At 40.7% G+C, this 19,600-nt stretch overlaps 1 protein-coding gene across 4 annotated transcripts in view; it reads left to right on the forward strand.

Annotated features, from left to right (window-relative positions):
- Positions 1 to 19,600, forward strand: part of kdm6a (lysine (K)-specific demethylase 6A) — a 222,964-nt gene that overhangs the window by 69,897 nt on the left and 133,467 nt on the right. For all 4 annotated transcript variants that reach the window (XR_009645284.1, XM_060833561.1, XM_060833559.1 and 1 more), the window contains exon 6: positions 7,857 to 7,977. Coding sequence is in view for 3 of the 4 variants with exons in the window: in XM_060833561.1 (XP_060689544.1) it covers positions 7,857 to 7,977 (121 nt within the window). In the remaining variant the exon portion in view is untranslated. The remainder of the gene's footprint in view (positions 1 to 7,856; positions 7,978 to 19,600) is intronic.

Below are 19,600 nucleotides of genomic sequence, written 5' to 3' on the forward strand. Positions count from 1 at the left end.
TGTGAAATCCCTGACCCTGGCACTAGTGAGGCAACAGAGCAGTCCTATATCTGTGGCTACGGCGATGCCTACCTGTCCATCACCTTTCCCATCTATCTGCTCCACCCTCCTCTCCGGCCTATCACCTCCCTCACCTTCTATCTATCGCATTCTCAGCTACCTCCAACCCCACCCCCTCCCATTTATCTCTGTCCCTTGGCCCATAAGCCTCATTCCTGATGAAGGGCATATGCCCACAACGTCAATTCTCCTGCTCCTCGGATGCTGTCTGACTTGCTGTGCTATTCCTGACGAATCCTTGCTGGGAATTGTTACTTTGATTAACTGTCAATCTTTTTCCTTGTAATGTCTATGGTGTACTGTTGTACACTGCTCAGGTAACCATTTGTTGATTGAGAAACATTTGGAGTAGATTATGCGATATGCTTATTTGCAGTTTAGGATTTCAAGCAGCAGTTGTAGTCCTAATCATGAAGCTATTTCTCTTTTAAAGATCAAATTTATTTTAATTTCCTGCGGTGGGATAGATGTTTAAAGGAAAGAGTAATGCAAAAGATCTTAAACGTGAGTGAACTGACACAACTTTTAAATTTTATTCATTACACTAAATGTACAGTGGCTCCATCAAATTGAACATTGCCTACAATTAAGCAACACATTCGTTTTGAATGTTCTTCAAGACTTGTAAATCTTAAAGCATTTGTTGAATACTGCAAGTGTCTTCAAATGGATACATGTTTTACTTAATTTATACTCTCTGTAGTGCTACCTCAGCACTTTGGAAATGTGGTGTACTAATTAGTCCCCTCCTTTCCCCACTGCAATTCCTAGTTTGTCCCCAGAGAAAGGAAACTGAGGAAACAGGCAGGAAGGAACAATAAGTTTGAACAAAGTTTGAAGGAACTATTCACTGTCCAGGCTTAGCCATATCATCACCTGGCACCAATTCAGTTGGTCCTAGGCTGTTTTAATACTAGAAATGATGCGCTTGAGAATTGCAGAGACAAGTGCAAACATTCATACCTTGCTTTTCTCGTTGCATGAGAGGCTGTGGTGTCCAAATACACAAGCATGACTTTGTGTGGAACCCGGACAATGTTGACAATATGTATCAACCCCTTAAAACATGGAATGGTTGTTATTCCTGATTCTGATGTCATATGCTATAATATTTGAACCGATTCATTGAAAACTGTTGCTAAATGAAGGTCTCCAGGCATTGTCATTTTTCAGTTTGCTTTTCAACTGGGGTTTTGAAAACACTCTGTTTTAGAAGAATTATTGTATATTTGCAAGTAGGTAGAAGTAAGTGGATTGTTGTTTTTCCAGCTGTTTATAAGTATGCAGCCTTATTTTACAACAGTGTTGACTGTGATCATAGCTGAAAGAAACCTGCATTGGTAAGCATCTCATGTTTGAGAAAACTACATTATGGAACAGGGAATTAGTATAACTTTTTGAAGTCCTAAAATTCTTTTACTATACTTTATGAAATTTGGATTGGATAAATTAATAGTTACCGATTTAGTGCTATTGTTTCTTTTATTTAAAGTCTCCAGTGATTTTGTTGGAAATTTTTTTGTTTCTCTACTGTGAAGTTTTGACCACATGGTGTCACTAAATCACATGTTTTGTTTTGTATATGTGAGAATTTGCACTAAACAACAATATAAAATAACAGTTATGTTGTAACCTTTTAAGGCAGTTTCATATTACAAAAAAAATGTGCAAGCTTCAGGCCATCAGCACAATTGATATATTTTGATCAAACAAAAAATATAGGCTATAATAATATGAAATGCTCAAAATAACTTGCAAATCTGGAAACAAGAAAAACCCAAAGAACCATGGATGCTGGAAACCAAACAAGAGCAGAAATTGTTGGAAAATCTCAGCAGATCTGCTATGTGTGGGTGGAAAAAGCCGTTGATGTTTCAAGTTAAGTGACCCTTCAGAACAATCTGGAAACATCTGTGGGGAGAGAGAGTTTAAAGTTTCACTTTGTGATCTTTCATTAGTAATTGCATGAATTCTGATGAAAGGTCATAAATTGTAACATTTACTATTCCAATTTTCCTAGATGCTGCCAGACTTGCTGAGTGTGTATTTCTAGCATTTTATTTGGATAATGTGCATGTTTTATGATTTTGGATCTTTGAATTTTTCCCACTGTTAATCCCCTTCCAAATCAGAATAAAGTTGTGCTTTTGAAAGTAGTTGAGTCTGTGCAAAAGTGGGCTAATTGTTTTAAATCTCAAGTTTTGTTCTGCTCAGTGTTATCATACAAGATTCAATAATGTGATTACTTAGCAGCAAAAGACATTGCAATAAATTATCTTGTTTGGAACAAAATTGCAATCTTCGGGTGCAGGAGCAAGTGATGCATATTTGGCCAATTGATCATGGTCGACCTGTTCTTCAACTCCATTCTCAGTTCAGGATGTTGTGTGCCTTGGAGGAGAACTTGCAAGTGCTGGTGTTCCCAAATGCATGCTGCCCTTTGTCTTTCTATAAATAAGTTGTGGGTTTGAAAGGTGCTGTTGAAACATCTTAGCTAGTAATTTCAGCATCTTTTGTATAAGATTCTTTGGAGAAAGCATATGTTCAAAATGGTGAGCAGCTTAAATAAGCTGCTTTATCAAGGATTGTTTTGAACTCCGACTATCATTGGAACTGCACTCTCTTCTGGATCTGGTGGGGAGTATTTTATTTAACGTCTACTTTGTGCAAAAGCTTTGAAGGAGGCAAGTTGCTGACCACAGCTTGCTCACACTTGACCTGTGTTTTATTATCATAATATTTATTTAGCTGTACTATTTAAGTGCTGATTAGGTGGTGAACCCCAGGAACTTGTGTTTGGGATTCAGCAGTGATGGGTAGGTTTTACCTTGCAGGAGATTGACTTATCAAACCAATCCTGAATGTTCTCCAGGTCTTACTGCTGGTCATGAATGCTTCAGTATCTGGAAGGTTGAACTTTGACAGCAATTTCCTGGGACTGAGGTCATTCATCTCCAACAATAACATCCTCCTTTGTGTTAGCTTTAATCCTGATGAATGGAGAACTTCCCACTCAAACCCCAATGACTTGAATTTTCGATGCCACATTGTGTCAAATGTTGTCTATGTACCTAATGCAGTGTATTGAGCTCAGACTCTTCACACAGCATGCAGGCCTTCCCCAGGTTACGTTCTTGAGTTTGTCAGTTGATTTGGACAAAAGTCTGAATATAGTGCAGGACAATATAAAGTAACCGGTCTTCATACAGAAAACGTTTGTATGTTGCATCTTTGTAATTACAGCCCTGTTTTGGGATGGTATTCAGAAGTATGAGTACTTGTAAGTTGGATGGTTATAAATGGGAGGCACTCTGTAGTCACATTTGAGGTTATTGATCACAGCTGCAGAAGGGTCGAGAAAATCTGATTTCTAAGAAAATCTTACTGTGGTTGCAGCTTAGCATAGACTGCATGACAGAGCAAGATCATTTGAGGCATCGCTTCATGTGATGGTGTATACTGTGACATTTGCATGTTACACTCAGGTGTAACCTCTTAACATAGAACAATGCAGCACAGGCACTTCGGCCCTCGATGTTGTGCCGATCTTTTATCCTACTTTTAATGTCAAAGTAATCTACATACCCTTCCTTTTACTATCATCCATGTACCTATCCAATAGTTGCTCAAATGTCCCTAATGTAACTGACTCTACTACCACTGCTGGTAGTGTATTCCACGCACCCACCACTCTGAGTGAGTAAAGAACTAATCTCTGCCATCCCCCCCAAACCTGCTCCAATCACCTTAAAATAATGCCCCCTCGTGATAGTCATTTCTGCCCTGGGAAGAAGTCTCTGGCTATCCACTCTGTTTATGCCTCGCATCGTCATGTACATCTCTATCAAGACACCTCTCATCCTCCTCTGCCCCAATGAGAATATCCCTACCTCCCTCAATCTTTCTTCATAAGACATGCCCTCCAGTCGAGACACCATCCTGGTAAATCTCCTCTGCACCCTCTCTCAAATTTCCACATCCTTCCTATCATGAGGTGACCAGAACTGAAAGCTATATTCCAAGTGGTCTAACCAGGGCTTTATAAAGCTGCAGCATAATCTTGTAGCTCTTTATCTCAATCCCCCTGCTTATGAAAGCCAACACCCCATATGGCTTCATAACAACCTTATCAACTTGGGTGGCAACTTTCAGGGATCTAGAGATGTGATCCCCAAGATTCCTCTATTTCTCCACATTGCCAAGAATCTTGCCTTCTAATCTGCATTCAAAGTCAACCTACCAAAATGAATCTCTCAACACTTTTCAAGGTTGAGCTCCATTTGCCACTTCTGAGCCCAGCTCAGCATCCTGTCAGTGTCCCAGTTCAGTCTACAGCAGCCCCTCACACTATCCACAACTCCACAAATGCTTGTGTCATTGGCAAACCTACTGACCCACTCTTCCACTTCCTCATTCAAGTTATTGATAAAATCAGAAAGAGCAGAGGTCCCAGAACTGATCCCTGCGGAACATGACTGGTCACTGAGCTCCATGCTGAATATTTTCCATCTACTACCACCCACTATCTTCTGTCGGTCAGCATATTCTGTATCCAGACAGCTAGATTTCCCTGTGCCTCCTTACTTTCTGAACGAGGCTATCATGGAGAACCTTATCAAACATCCTGTTAAAATCCATATACACGACATCCGCTGTTCTGCCTTCATCAATGTGTGTTTTGTCACATCCTCAAAGAATTCAATAAGGCTTGTGAGGCATGATCAACCTCTCCCAAAGCCATGCTGACTGTCTCTAATCAAGCTATGCCTTTCTGAATAATCATAAATCCTGTCTCTCAGAATCCTCTCCAGTACTTGCCCACTACTGACGTAAGACTGACTGGTCTGTAATTCCCAGGTACTAATCCAGTGGACAGCAAAGACTCCAAGATCATCACCAAAGATGCAGCAGTCTCTACCCTCACTTCCTGTGATAACCTTGGGTATATCCTGTCTGGCCCAGAGGACTTTATCAATCTTCATGTTTTTCAAATTTTCCAGCACATCTTCCTTCCTAACATCAACCTGCTCAAGTATATCAGCCTATTTCACACTCCTCACAAACAATTTTTTTTTCACTAATGAATACTGAAGCAAATTATTCATTAAGGATCTTTTCCTATCTTCTCTGACTCAAGGCACAAGTTCCTTTCACCATCCCAGATCGGCCCTACCCTCAGTTTGGTCAGCCGCCTCTTCTTCACGTAAGTGTAGAACACCCTGGAGTTTTCCTTAATCCTACCCACCAAGGCTTTTTCATGTCCCCTTCTAGCTTTCCTAAGTCCATTCTTCAGTATCTACCTGGCTGCCTTAAGTAAGCTTCCTTCTTCCTTTTGACTAAATATTTTGCATCTCTTGTCATCCAATGTTCCTTCACTCTGCCATCTGTTCCTTGCCTCAGTGGGACAAATCTATCCAAAACTCGCAGCAAGTTCTCCCTAAACAACCTCCACAATTCTGTCATGCATTTCCCAGAGAATACTTGTTCCCAATTTATGTTTCACAGTTCCTGTCTAATTTTGTAATTCTCCTTCTGCCAATTAAATATTTTCCCATACCGTCTGCTCCTATTCCTCTCCATGAGTATAGTGAAGGTCAGGGAGTTGTGATCATTATCACTGAAATGCTCTCTCACTGAGAGATCTGACACTTGACCTTGTTCATTTCCAAGCACCAATTCCAATATAGCCTCCTCCAATCAACCTACCTATATATTGAGTCAGGAAGCTTTCCTGGACGCCTGACAAAATCTGCTCCATCCACACTATTTGCACAAAGGAGTTTCAATCAATATTGAGGAAGTTGAAGTCACCCATGATAACTGCCCTGTTACTTCTGTAGCTTTCCAAAATCTGCTCCCCAATCTGCTGCTCCATGTCTCTGTGTTGCTATTGGAGGGTTTTTAGAAAATTCCCAATAAAGTGACTGCTCCTTTCCTGTTTGACGTCAACCAATTCTGACTCTGAAGACACCCTCCTTGACTACCTCCCTTTCTGCAGCCGTGATACTATCCCTGATTAGCAATGCCACTTCCCCACATAATTTACCTCCCTCCCTATTCCTTTTGAAACATCTAAACCGTGTAACATCCAACAACCATTCCTGCCCCTGGAATATCCAAGATTCCGTAGCGTGCACAACATCTTAGCTCCAAGTACCGATCCATGCTCTAAGTTCATCACTCTTATTCTTGACACTTCTTGCGTTAAAATATACACACTTCAACCTATCACACTGACTACAACTTGGCCTTATCAACAGTTTATCCTTCCTAGTGGACTCTGCAAACATATCTATTTGCTCACCAGTTACCCATCCTCTGATCGGTAGCTCTGGTTCCCACCTCCATGCCAAACTAGCTTAAGCCCTCCTGAAGAGCTCTAGAAAACCTCCCTCTCAGGATATTGCTATCCCTCCAGTTCAGGTGCAACCTGTCCTCCTTGTACAGGTCCCGCCTTCCAGAGAAGGTATCTCAATGGTCCACATATCTGAAGCCCTCCTTCCCACACCAGCTCTGCAACCACGTGTTCAGCTGTACTTGCCCTCCATTCCTCGCTTTGCTATCCCGTGACACCAATCCTGAGATTGCTACTCTGTATGTCCTGCCTTTTTGTTTTTAGCTTCCAACCTAAATCTCTATATTCACAGCCTCATCCCTTTTCCTAGCTATGTCATTGGCACGGATGTGCACCACAACTTCTGGCTGTCTTCTCCTCCTCCCCCCCCCCCCCGCCGCCCCGCAAAGAGAAACTAATGTAGACTCTGGTATCCCTGACTCTGGCACCTGGGAGACAACATACCATTCAGGAGTCTCGTTCACAATCACAGAAGCTATAGTTGGATTCCGATTTTTATAAAAAATAAAGCTTTTGGAGGGAAGAAATATTGGCTGGAGCTAGTGGTGAACAAGTTGCATGTCAGTATCCAAAATTAAGTTTGGGAGCACTTCAATTTGGATAGTAAAGTGGAATGTTAGCATATAGGTGAGAAACAAGATCTCTACTCCAAATTCTGCAACCTTTAGTAAAGCAGGTAAAGAAAGCCTAATGAATGTGAACAGCCCCAATGACTTATACTGTCTCCTACACTGGGCAAAAGTGGCTAACCAATACTGTGGACGTTCAGTTGTTTAAATTATACTGATCACTACTTCATGCAGTTTATATAGTTACATCATGTCAAAATCTGCTGAAACCGGAGCTATGCTTATCTGCCGTGGTGTTAAAGCTGACCAGAATGTTGCATATTTCATCCCTGTTGAGAATATGGTGCTGGAAAAGCACAGCAGGTCAGGCAACATGGAGGAGCAGGAGAATAGATGTTTCGGGTAGAAGCCCTTCATCAGGAATGGTCTTCCTGATCCGAAATTTGGATAATTGATGTTTGGATAATTGAGGTTGTTCTGTAATTGCTTTTTGTTTTACTGTGGCTGGGAGCAGGAGTAAAAAAATGGCTACATTTAATATTCACATATCAACAAATGTTTGTTTGAGAGTGTCCTTTTAAATGATGGTGCACTGTATATCTAAATACATATTAGGGGTTATATATTAACAGTTGTCATCTAAAATGGCATTTGATGTTTCATTTTTAATGTTCAAAGTATTTTTCTGACATTTTAGAAATTATATATGCTTTAATTAGCTTTAATTATTGTCATAGCGGAAGTTATGATGGAGGGCAAAACAAGTCAGTACTTCTGTTTATTATTCATTTTGAGTCAGGGCTATGATAAAAGTGTCTCCTTCAAATACATTTAAAACTAAGAATACTAAGTTACTTATGTTCTATTTTCAGGGCAATTAAAGCATTTCAAGAAGTGCTTTATATTGATCCCAGCTTCTCTCGGGCCAATGAGATTCACTTGCGTCTTGGGTTGATGTTTAAGGTGAACACGGACTATGAATCAAGTCTTAAAGTGAGTAAAGAATACAGAATGATTACAGAATGTATTGGCAATTAAAGCATTTTTGTTTGCATATCAGAAAATTCAGATGCTGAATGTTATTGACTAAATCTTCAGCCTCCGTGCCCCCCCCCCCCCCAACCGTTTTGTCAATTTATCATCGCTTCAGAGTTTGTAGAAAATATGTTGTCAATAAATTTTCTCCTCTCCAGCACCAGCTGTCTTCATGATTATATAGATAGTTACATAATATTGCTTATGGTTTAGGAACAATTTAAGACTATAAGATACAGGAACAGAAATTAGGCTATTTAGCCCATCGATTCTGCTCCATCATTAATTATGGCTGATAAATTTATCAGCTCCATTCTGCTGCTTTATCCCTGTAATCCTTGAACCCTTTGACAATGAAGAACCTACCTCCATCTTAAATATACTTAACAACCTGGCCTCCACAGCCTTCTGTAGCAGTGAATTCCATGGATTCACCACTCTCTAGCTGAAGATGTTACTCCTTATCTCCGTTCTAAAAGGTCTTCCATTTACTCTAAGGCTGTGCCCTCGGGCCCTAGTTTCTCCCATCAATGGAAGCATCTTTCCAATAGCTACTCTGCCTAGGCCATTCAGTATTCTGTGTAAGTTTCAATTAGATTTCCCCCTCATCCTTCTAAACTCCCATCGAGTGTAGACTTAGATTCCTTCATTTTTAAGCTTGAGAGAATCCTGGACTAGAAATTTCATGGCTCTTTGCACTTCAGACTTCGGAATTTTCTCCCCATTTAGAAAATAGCCCAAACTTCTATTTTTCTTAACAAAGTGTATGACCTCACACTTTCCCGCATTGTACTCCATCTGCCACTTATTTGCCCACTCTCCTCACCTGTCCAAATCCTTCTGCAGCCTCCCCATCTTCTCAATACTACCTTGTCCCTCTACCTACTTTAGTATCGTATGGAAACCTAGCCAGAATGCTCTCCATTCCTTCATCTAGATCATGAATGATGCATTCATCCCTAATTAACGGTTCTTGCCCGAAACGTCGATTCTCCTCCTCGGATGCTGCCTGACCTGCTGTGCTTTTCCAGCACCACACTCTCGACTCTGATCTCCAGTATCTGCAGTCCTCACTTTCTCCTCCTCCATCTAGATCATTTACATATAAAGTGAAAAGTTGTCCCAGCAGAACCTTTCAGAACATCACTTGTCACTGGTTGCCATCCTGAAAAGGACTGTTTCCTGAAAAGGATGGAAAAGGACTTTTATCCCTGCTTTCTGCCAGACAGCCACGCTTCTATCCGTGCTAGCACCTTGCTTATAACAGCATGGCTCCTTATCTTCCTGAGTTAGTAATTTTCTGTCTTTTGCCGTACTCCTTTTTTTTAAACAGGGATGCCACGTTAGCAATTTTCCAGTCCTCTGCAGCCCTCCCTGATTTTAGTGATTCCAGAAAGATCACGACTAACATGTCCATTGTCTCTTCAGCTTTCTCCTTTAGAACTCTGGAGTATAGTCCATTTGGTCCAAGTGATATATACATCTTCTAGCCATTCAGTTGTTCTAGCACCTTCTCCTTGGTGATGGCCACCATACTCAGCTCTGCAGAGAAAAGCTGTGTACTTTTTTTGACAGCATATTGAGGTCATTTCATATTCAGCAAGGACTGCAGATTTCTGCTTTGTTTTTGATTATTGACCAACATTTAATTTTAATGTTGAATTCCTGTGTACAGTTCAAAAAAGCTAATGCAAAGTAAAATATTGTATACTATTGCAATTCTGTGTGGGATCAAAGTGGTGGCTTTATTCTAGTAAAGGTTATAACTTACGTTTTCTTGTGGAGGTGAAATGAAATATCAACATTGAAACCATTACTATTGAACAGGGTTTTTTTTCACTATTTATTAAAGTTCTCTTGAATTTTTGCAAGTAGGCATAATACTGTTTGTACCTTTTACTTCCTCTTTTGTGCCCTTTTGATAAGTTACAAGCAGTAACCGTGTAACCATGCGATGATAACTTAGTCCACCGTACATGTTTAAAGAGCAATGCTCATTGAAAGAAAATCTGATTTTTGGAGAGAACAGTATATTGAATGTGAAGATTGTGACATATGTCCTTGTAGTTAGCAAATTCAGGCACTTTGTGATACAAAATCCTGCTTTTTAAAAAAAATCTGTGTTAAGAAATATGGTAGTGTGTTTGTGTGAGACGAAAATCATTCAAGCTTTCATCTCTATTCTCGAGCTGAAATTCATGAGTAATTTACCAAATTGTGACTTTGAATATTATTTTTAACATCAAATTTGGCTGCTGTTAACATTCTTATTGCATGGCCTTCGCAAAATTCTTAGCTTTTATTATGCCTGAGTGCTCTATATTAAATACCTTGGGGTGAGGAAGCAATTTATTATTATTGACTAGAAACTTAAAAGGACCAGCCATGACCACACAAGCCTAGCAGAAACTAGGTACTTTGTAATTAGCGGTATATCTCCTGAACCCTCAAAAGTACTTTGCCATCTACAAGGCCGAAGTCAAGAGTATTATGAAATATTCACTGTTTGTCTGGATGGTTGCAATGCAATAACACTTTTCAGAAGGTCAACATTTTGCAAAATTGTGTTATTTAATGCACCAACCACTGATTTTCATATCCACCCTAGCATGATTGATTTAGTGTACTTGCAGGATGACTTAAGATAGTGCAGTAATAACGTTACCCTGGTAACCTCAATAGCACTTATTCTTAACAATCTCTGCATCTGCAGAGGATTAAAAACAACAATGTTATGGATCAGGCCAGACCCCCTCAAGACATTTTATGAAGTAGCCCAGACCATAACTCTGCTTGTTTCAGGCAGACATAAAGTGGATATCCCAGGAGTGATGCAGCTGGTCAAGCCATTTGGCTTCAAGTAAAACGATTTATTTACACACCACTGAAGGAAACAAACAAAAGAAAAGATAATTTAGAATGACAATGATATGAAAACCTGTCCGACACAATATCCCCTGCAACTTTACGAAGGAGCTGTTCCAATTTCCTGCAACATCCCCATAAACACACACCTTCGCCAAAAAAAAGGCAAGTTCAAACACCGGTTTTTACAGGAGAGATATGTGTGAGAGAGAGAGAGAGAGCACGCGAGCAAGAGAGAGGGAATCATTGTTGTGGTTCTGCTCGCCGAGCTGGAAGTTTTTGCTGCAAACGTTTCGTTCCCTGGCTAGGGAACATCATCAGTGCTGTTGGAGCCTCATGTGAAGCGCTGCTTTGATGTTTCTTCCGGTATTTATATTGGTTTGTTCTTGCCGCTTCCGGGTGTCAGTTTCAGCTGCAGTGATTTGTATATGGTGTCCAGGTCAATGTGTCTGTTGATGGATGTTCTTGCCGTTTCCGGGTGTCAGTTTCAGCTGTAGTGGTTTGTATATGGTGTCCAGGTCAATGTGTCTGTTGATGGAGTTTGGGGATGAATGCCATGCTTCTAGGAATTCTCTGGCTGTTCTCTGTCTGACTTGTCCTATGATAGTGGTGTTTTCCCAGTCAAATTCATGTTGCTGGTTGTCTGAGTGTATGGCTACTAGAGATAGCTGGTCGTGTCGTTTTGTGGCTAGCTGATGTTCATGGATACGGATTGTTAGCTGTCTTCCTGTTTGTCCTATATAGTGTTTTGTGCAGTCCTTGCATGGTATTTTGTAAACTACGTTAGTTTGGCTCATGCTGGGTATTGGGTCCTTTGTTCTAGTGAGTTGTTGTCTGAGCGAGGATGTTGGCTTGTGTGCTGTTATGAGTCCTGAGGGTCGCAGTAGTCTGGCTGTCAGTTCTGAGACGCTCCTGACGTATGGTAGAGTGGCTAGTCCTTTTGGTTGTGGCATGTCCTCGTTCCTCGGTCTATCTCTTAGGCATCTGGTGATAAAGTTGCGCGGGTATCCGTTTTTGGCGAATACCTTGTATAGGTGTTCCTCTTCCTCTTTTCGCAGTTCTGGTGTACTGCAGTGTGTTGTGGCCCTTTTGAATAGTGTCCTGATGCAGCTTCGTTTGTGTGTGTTGGGGTGGTTACTTTCATAGTTTAAGACTTGGTCTGTGTGTGTTGGTTTCCTGTGTACCCTTGTGGTGAATTCTCCGTTGGGTGTTCTCTCTACTAACACGTCTAGGAATGGGAGTTGGCTATCCTTTTCCTCTTCTCGTGTGAATCGTATTCCTGTGAGTGTGGCGTTGATGATTCGGTGTGTTTTTTCTATATCTGTGTTTTTGATGATTACAAAGGTGTCATCAACATATCTGATCCAGAGTTTGGGTTGGATTTGTGGTATGGCTGTATGTTCTAACCTTTGCATAACTGCCTCTGCTATGAGTCTCGAGATTGGTGATCCCATGGGTGTTCCGTTGATTTGTTCGTATATCTGATTGTTGAATGTAAAGTGTGTGGTGAGGCACAGGTCCAGTAGTTTAAGTATGCCGTCCTTGTTGATAGGTTCGGCCTCCTGTGTTCTGTTATGTATGTCTAGTAGGTTGGCTATTGTTTCTCTGGCTAGGGTTTTGTCAATTGAAGTGAACAGTGCCGTCACGTCGAATGATACCATGGTTTCTTCTTTGTCTATGTGTGTATTCCTGATGACGTCCAAGAATTCCTGTGTTGAAAAGTTATGCAAAGGTTAAAACATACAGCCATACCACAAATCCAACCCAAACTCTGGATCAGATATGTTGATGACACCTTTGTAATCATCAAAAACACAGATATAGAAAAAACACACCGAATCATCAACGCCACACTCGCAGGAATCCGATTCACACGAGAAGAGGAAAAGGATAGCCAACTCCCATTCCTAGACGTGTTAGTAGAGAGAACACCCAACGGAGAATTCACCACAAGGGTACACAGGAAACCAACACACACAGACCAAGTCTTAAACTATGAAAGTAACCACCCCAACACACACAAACGAAGCTGCATCAGGACACTATTCAAAAGGGCCACAACACACTGCAGTACACCAGAACTGCGAAAAGAGGAAGAGGAACATCTATACAAGATATTCGCCAAAAACGGATACCCGCGCAACTTTATCACCAGATGCCTAAGAGATAGACCGAGGAACGAGGACATGCCACAACCAAAAGGACTAGCCACTCTACCATACGTCAGGAGCGTCTCAGAACTGACAGCCAGACTACTGCGACCCTCAGGACTCATAACAGCACACAAGCCAACATCCACGCTCAGACAACAACTCACTAGAACAAAGGACCCAATACCCAGCATGAGCCAAACTAACGTAGTTTACAAAATACCATGCAAGGACTGCACAAAACACTATATAGGACATACAGGAAGACAGCTAACAATCCGCATCCATGAACATCAGCTAGCCACAAAACGACACGACCAGCTATCTCTAGTAGCCATACACTCAGACAACCAGCAACATGAATTTGACTGGGAAAACACCACTATCATAGGACAAGTCAGACAGAGAACAGCCAGAGAATTCCTAGAAGCATGGCATTCATCCCCAAACTCCATCAACAGACACATCGACCTGGACCCCACATACAAATCACTGCAGCTGAAACTGACACCCGGAAGCGGCAAGAACAAACCAATATAAATACCGGAAGAAACATCAAAGCAGCACTTCACATGAGGCTCCAACAGCACTGATGATGTTCCCTAGCCAGGGAACGAAACGTTTGCAGCAAAAACTTCCAGCTCGGCGAGCAGAACCACAACAACGGATACCCGAGCTACAAATCTTCAATCAGATTTTAGAGAGGGAATCAGCCAGGGATCATTTGCTGAAGCATGGAACCTCTTTTCACTACATGGAACAGTGTAGGTTAGATGGGCTTCAGATTGGTATGACAGGTCGGTGCAACATCGAGGGCCGAAGGGTCTGTACTGCACTGTTAATATCTATGTTCTATAAACCAAAACCCAGACAAATCAGAACCTCTGCCTTATTTAACCTCTCTTGGGAAAAATAAACCAAGAACAACATAACCTTTGTTAAGGGAGCAGCATTATTACAATTACCTCTAGTTCTCTGCAGTTCCGAGTATCTTGTTAAATAATTATAGTCATTGAACTATCAAATTAAGCTGCCACATTGTCATAGGTGAAGCAGTTAAAGATTTTTTAAAGATAATTTTACAGGGCTCATCCAGCCTTAATCCTTAGTATTAAATTGGATAGGATAGTGAAGGTACCAAATAGACTCCAAGTCCTTCAACAAGATAGGGAAAAATTTCCCAACCTTGTGGCTACTAATAATGACTCACCTATTTCAGATGTGGGGATGGAATGAACTCTTGTGATTTTTTTTGTCCTTGTAACATAGAATTGTCTCCAACAATGGGCTGACCTCAAGGCTTGAATTTTTCGTGTGTTCTTGTTTGCAAAGATTTTTGATGAAGATAGAACATAGCACAGTCTAGGCCCTTTGGCTCATGATGTTGTGCCAAGCATTTATCTTAATCTGAGATCAATCGAATCTACACACCCTTCAATTTATTGCTGTCCATGTGCTTGTCCAGTAGTTGCTTAAATGTCGCTAATGTCTCTGACTCTTCTATTACCGCTGGCAGTGCATTCTATGCACCCATCGCTCTCTGCGTAAAGATGTTACCTCTGGCATCTTCTGTATACCTTCCTCCATTCACCTTAAAATTATGACTCCTCATGACTGCCATTTCTGCCTTGGGGGGAAAAGTCTCTGGCTATCTACTTTATCTATCCCCCTCGTTACCTTGTACACCTCTATCAAGTCACCTGTCTTCCTCCTCCGCTCCAGTGTGAAAAGTCCAAGCTTGTTAAACCTCTCGTGATAAGACAAGCCCACCAATCCAGGCAGCATTCTGATAAATCTCCTCTGTACCCTCTAAAGCATTTGCACTCTTGCTATAATGAGGCGACCAGAACTGGAAACAATATCCTAAGTGTGGTTTAATCAACGCTTTATAGAGCTACAGTATAACCTTGCAGCTCTTAAACTCAATCCCCCATTAATGAATGTCAAAACACCACCTTAACAACCCTATCAACTTTGAGGGATCTATGTATGTGAATTCCAAAATCCTGCTGTTCCACCACACTGGCAAGAATCCTGCCTTTAACCCTGTATTCAGCAATCAAATTTGAACATTCCAAAATGAATCACTTTGCACTTATCCAGGTTGAACTCCATCTGCCACTTCTCAGCCCAGCTCTGCATCCTGTCACTGTCGTGTTGTAGCTGCAATAACCCTCAACACTACCTACAACTCGACGTTGACCTTTGTGTCATCGGCACATCTAGTAATCTACCCTTCCACATCTTCATCCAAGTCATTTATAAAAACTAAAAAGAGCAGTGGCCCAAGAACCGATCCCTGTGTGACACCAGTAGTCACTGACCTCCAGGCAGAATACTTTTACATCCACTACCACTCGCTGTCGTCTTTCAGCCAGCCAATTCTGTATCCAGACAGCCAAATTTCCCAGTATCCCATAACTTCTAACTTTCTGAATGAGCCTACTGTGGGGAACCTTATCAGATGCTTTATAAAATCTATATACACCACATCCACTGGTCGACCTTTGTCAACTTGTCTCGTCAACTTCCTCAAAGGCTTGACGTGCCCCTCACAAAGCCATGCTGTCTACCTTTAATCGAACAAACTGTTTTTTCAAATAGTCATAAATCCTATCTCTCGGAATCCTTTCCAGTACCTTGCTTACCACAGATCTAAGTTGACTGACTTTAATTCCTGTGGATTTATCTATTCCCTTTCTTGAACAGAGGAACAACATTTGCTTCCCTCCAATCATCTGTTATACGTAGGAATCTTTGATATATCTGGTCTGGCCCTGGGGACTTGTGTATCTTGATGCTTCCAAGAACTTCCAGAACATACACTACTTTAATATTAATTTGTTCAAGCTTATTAACCTGGTCCATATTGTTTTCACTCTCAACAAGGTCCCTCCTTTCTAGTGAATACTGAAGCAAATAAACCATTTTGGGCCTTCCCTACCTTAAGACTCCAGGGACAAGTTCCCTTCACTCTCTTTGATTGGCCCTACCCTCCGTTTAATCATTCTCTTATACCTCACATAAGTGTGGAAAGTCTTTGGGTTTTTCCTAATCCTTCCCACCAAGGCTTTTTCATGCCCCCCAGCCCGCCTATGGCTATTTTTAAGTTCTTTCCTAGCTACCCTGGAATCCTGTAAAGCTCCACCAGATCCTTGCTTCCTCAACCTTAAGTGAGCTACCACCTTCCTTTTGACCAGAAGTTCCTTTCTCTTGTCATCCAAGGCTCCTTCACCTTACCATTCTTTGCCTGTCTGTGGGACAAAGTTATCCAACACTCAAGTGCTGTTTAAACAGCCTCCACATTTCTGTTGTGCTGTTCCCATGGAACAATTGTTCCCAATTTATACTCCACAGCGCCTAACTAATAGCAGTAAAATTTCCACTCCCCTAATTAAATACCTACCCATACTGTCTACTCCTGTCCCTCTTCACGGCTATGGTAAAGGTGAGGCAGTTATGGTCACTGTCAACGAAATGCAATCCCACCGAGAGATCCGATGCTTGGCTTGTTGCCTAGCACCAAATCCAACATGGCCTCTGCATAGTCTGCCTATCTACATACTGAGTCAAGAATCCTTCCTGGACACACTTGACAAAATCAGCTCCATCCCGACCATCGACACTAAGGAGGTTCCAGTCAATGTTGGGGAATTTGAAGTCACCGTGATAACAACTGTTGCATCTGCATTTTTCCAAGATCTGTTGTCCAATCTGTTTTTCCATATCTCCACTGCTGTTAGGGGTGTCTGTAGAAAGCGCCCAATAAAGTGACTGCTCCTTTCCTGTTTCAGACTTCTACCTAAAATGACTCAGTAGACAAACCCTCCTCAACAATCGCCTTTTCTGCAGCTGTGATGGATTCTCTAATTAACAATGCTACTCCCCCCACCTCTCTCAACCCTCCTTCCTCTCTGTTCCTTTTTAAAAGATCTAAACCCTGGAACATCCAGCAACCATTCCTGCCTCTGTGAAATCCATGTCTCCGTTATGTGAATTTTGTATGTAAAAGATATATATGAATTTTTGAGATAAAATTCAGATTGGGCCTCACTGTTAAGTTACTGCTCAAATGATAAATGAACTGATCAGTTTGTCAATAAACAGAGTCCCAGGTTTTATAAAGCCATTCCTGGAACCTTGAACATACTCTGCATCTCAGGAAATTGTATATTGGAAAGGGAGGTAGCTCGAGAGTTATTTTTAATGGCTAATACTAGAACGGGTCTATTGTAATAATTAGATTTAGGTAGCTGAACTTTCATTTGCTATACAATGACTCCCTTTCTAAAACTGAAGAAAGAATGTAAATGCATTGTAACTAGATTTCATATCTGGAAAGAGGGTTGTTTATAGAAAGGTTGGGCAGACCAGGCTTATTTTCATTGGAAATTAGTAGAATGATGGGGTGGGATGTGGCATTCTTTCAATTAGCGAAATATAACCAGTTGAGTGTAATTGGGTTCAGTGCTGAGCCCTCAAATGTTCAATCCTTGTCAACGAATTTGATTAAGGGATTGAATCTATGGTAGCTATGTTTGATGAAGACATCAAGATTGGTAGGAAAGTAATTTTTCAAAAGGTGGTAGAGACACTGTATAGGACATTATTTCAGTTCAATGAACTAGCAGCCAAATTTCTACAGCATGAGAAATTGAGTCCATCTGCTTTGGCAGAAAGAATCAAAAAAGCAGCAAAGTACTTAAATGGGAAGAATGGAATCTGGTGATACAAATGGATCTGGGAGTATTGGAATCTCAGAAGTTAATATACTAGTTCAGCAAGTGACTAGGAAGGTAAATTGCAAGAGGAAGGGAACTTAAAAGTGTGTCCCTAAAACCTTATTTAGCATACTTTGCATGGTATTATAGTTCTGATACTACAAAAAATTGCAATCTAAGAAGTCTAATAAAAATCTTTGAAGAAGCAGTCACCTTTTTAAGAAGAGGATGAGAATTAATTTATTTCTGATACTGTTATTCTCTGTATTCCAGAAAAGAACTGATGTAGGGCCACTGCGTTTATTCATGGCAGAGTTAGACTCCTGTATTTATCAAAAATCTAGGATGATGGCAGGCAGATGGAAAGTAGGATTGAGAAAGGGCCATATTTTCCATTATTCACCGAGCAGAATGAAAGGGCCAAATGGTTAACTCCTATAAGTTCTTTCAGTCTAACAACGTGACAGTTGAACAAATTAACAAATCCTATAAAAATCAGAAAGGGGTACCATTGTCACAAGGATAATGCAATTTAGTTTTGCATTATGTTGGAATTGTTGAGTAGACCTATTTCTCAGTTACAAAGTTGTTAAATTGTGATATGTTAACTAAGTAAAAGAAATAACATACAATTTTTGCGTTCCAAGAAAATATTAAATTTGTTGTGGATGTTTAAGTGCCCTCTCTCTCCCGCTCTCCTCCTCCTCCCCTTCCCCCCAAAAAAATGAAACTTGGCTGACTTTCAGCAATGTGAGTACAAATACCTTTCCATGTCCTGGTTATTTGAACAAAGAGCAGCCTTAAAGTAGGAATATCACTCTCTAACTGAATACATAGTAATAGCTTTCTCTGGTAACAGTCTGTTTTTTCTTCCTCCCGTATGGTAAGTTCAGATAAAAATTATGTACCATTCTGATTAGCGCAACGTTAACAGAACCTTATTTCTAGGCTGATGCATGGGTATTCATACACAAATCTGAACTACAGAAATGTGTGGTCAAGTGATCTTTAGAAATTAATTTTTGAATTTATTTTGTGCTTTTGGCTCAAGGGAAAAATGATACTTCTGAAAGTGGAGTGACACATTTTGTATGTTTATTTGTGGATCAGATTATGAATGCACATTACGAATAGCTTTTAACATTTTCTAATTTTTGTTATGCTGTAATTGAAAGTAATTGTCCCTTTTCAGTCATACTTTGTAGCAGAGAAAGTCAGCTTTCAGTAGGATTTGCAGATTTTGAAGATATTTTATGAATGTTAAAAATGCTGCAGTGAGGACTGCTTGGCATACATTTTGGACAATGAAGGGTGTTTAATCAAAATATTTTATATGGTTTGGAAGTGAATTAGAGTGCTTGGACCTCAGGCAGCCTTTTCTTTCTACTTTGTCAGCAGTTTTTTTTTAAACAGACTTTGCGGCTGTGCTGTACAAGTAAAGGCTCCTGTGAAGAGCTTGTCCTTCATTGAACATTCCATGGCAAGAAACACCACACATAATTTGATATTATGCTGGTTGTCTATCTCTGCATATTTTTGAGAAATGTCTTTTAAATGTTGTAACTGTACCTGCATTCACCGCATTCTTTAGCAGTTCATTCCACACACGAACCATGCTGTGTGTTATATAGCTGGAGGCCATTGGTAAGGCATCTTCTGGAATATTGTGTCCCGTACTGGTTGTCTAGTTATAGGAAGGATTTTGCATTTTGTCCTGATAAACGCAGTCATCTGTTCTTATGCGATCTCTTGCTATAAGTAAATTGCGCATTAGCTGTGCCGTTTAGACTAATGGAGGCGGAATCTCATTATGGCCTATATTTGGGCAGCATGGTGGCACAGTGA

The sequence above is a fragment of the Hemiscyllium ocellatum genome, chromosome 12, assembly GCF_020745735.1.
Source record: "Hemiscyllium ocellatum isolate sHemOce1 chromosome 12, sHemOce1.pat.X.cur, whole genome shotgun sequence".
Lineage (NCBI taxonomy): Eukaryota > Metazoa > Chordata > Chondrichthyes > Orectolobiformes > Hemiscylliidae > Hemiscyllium > Hemiscyllium ocellatum.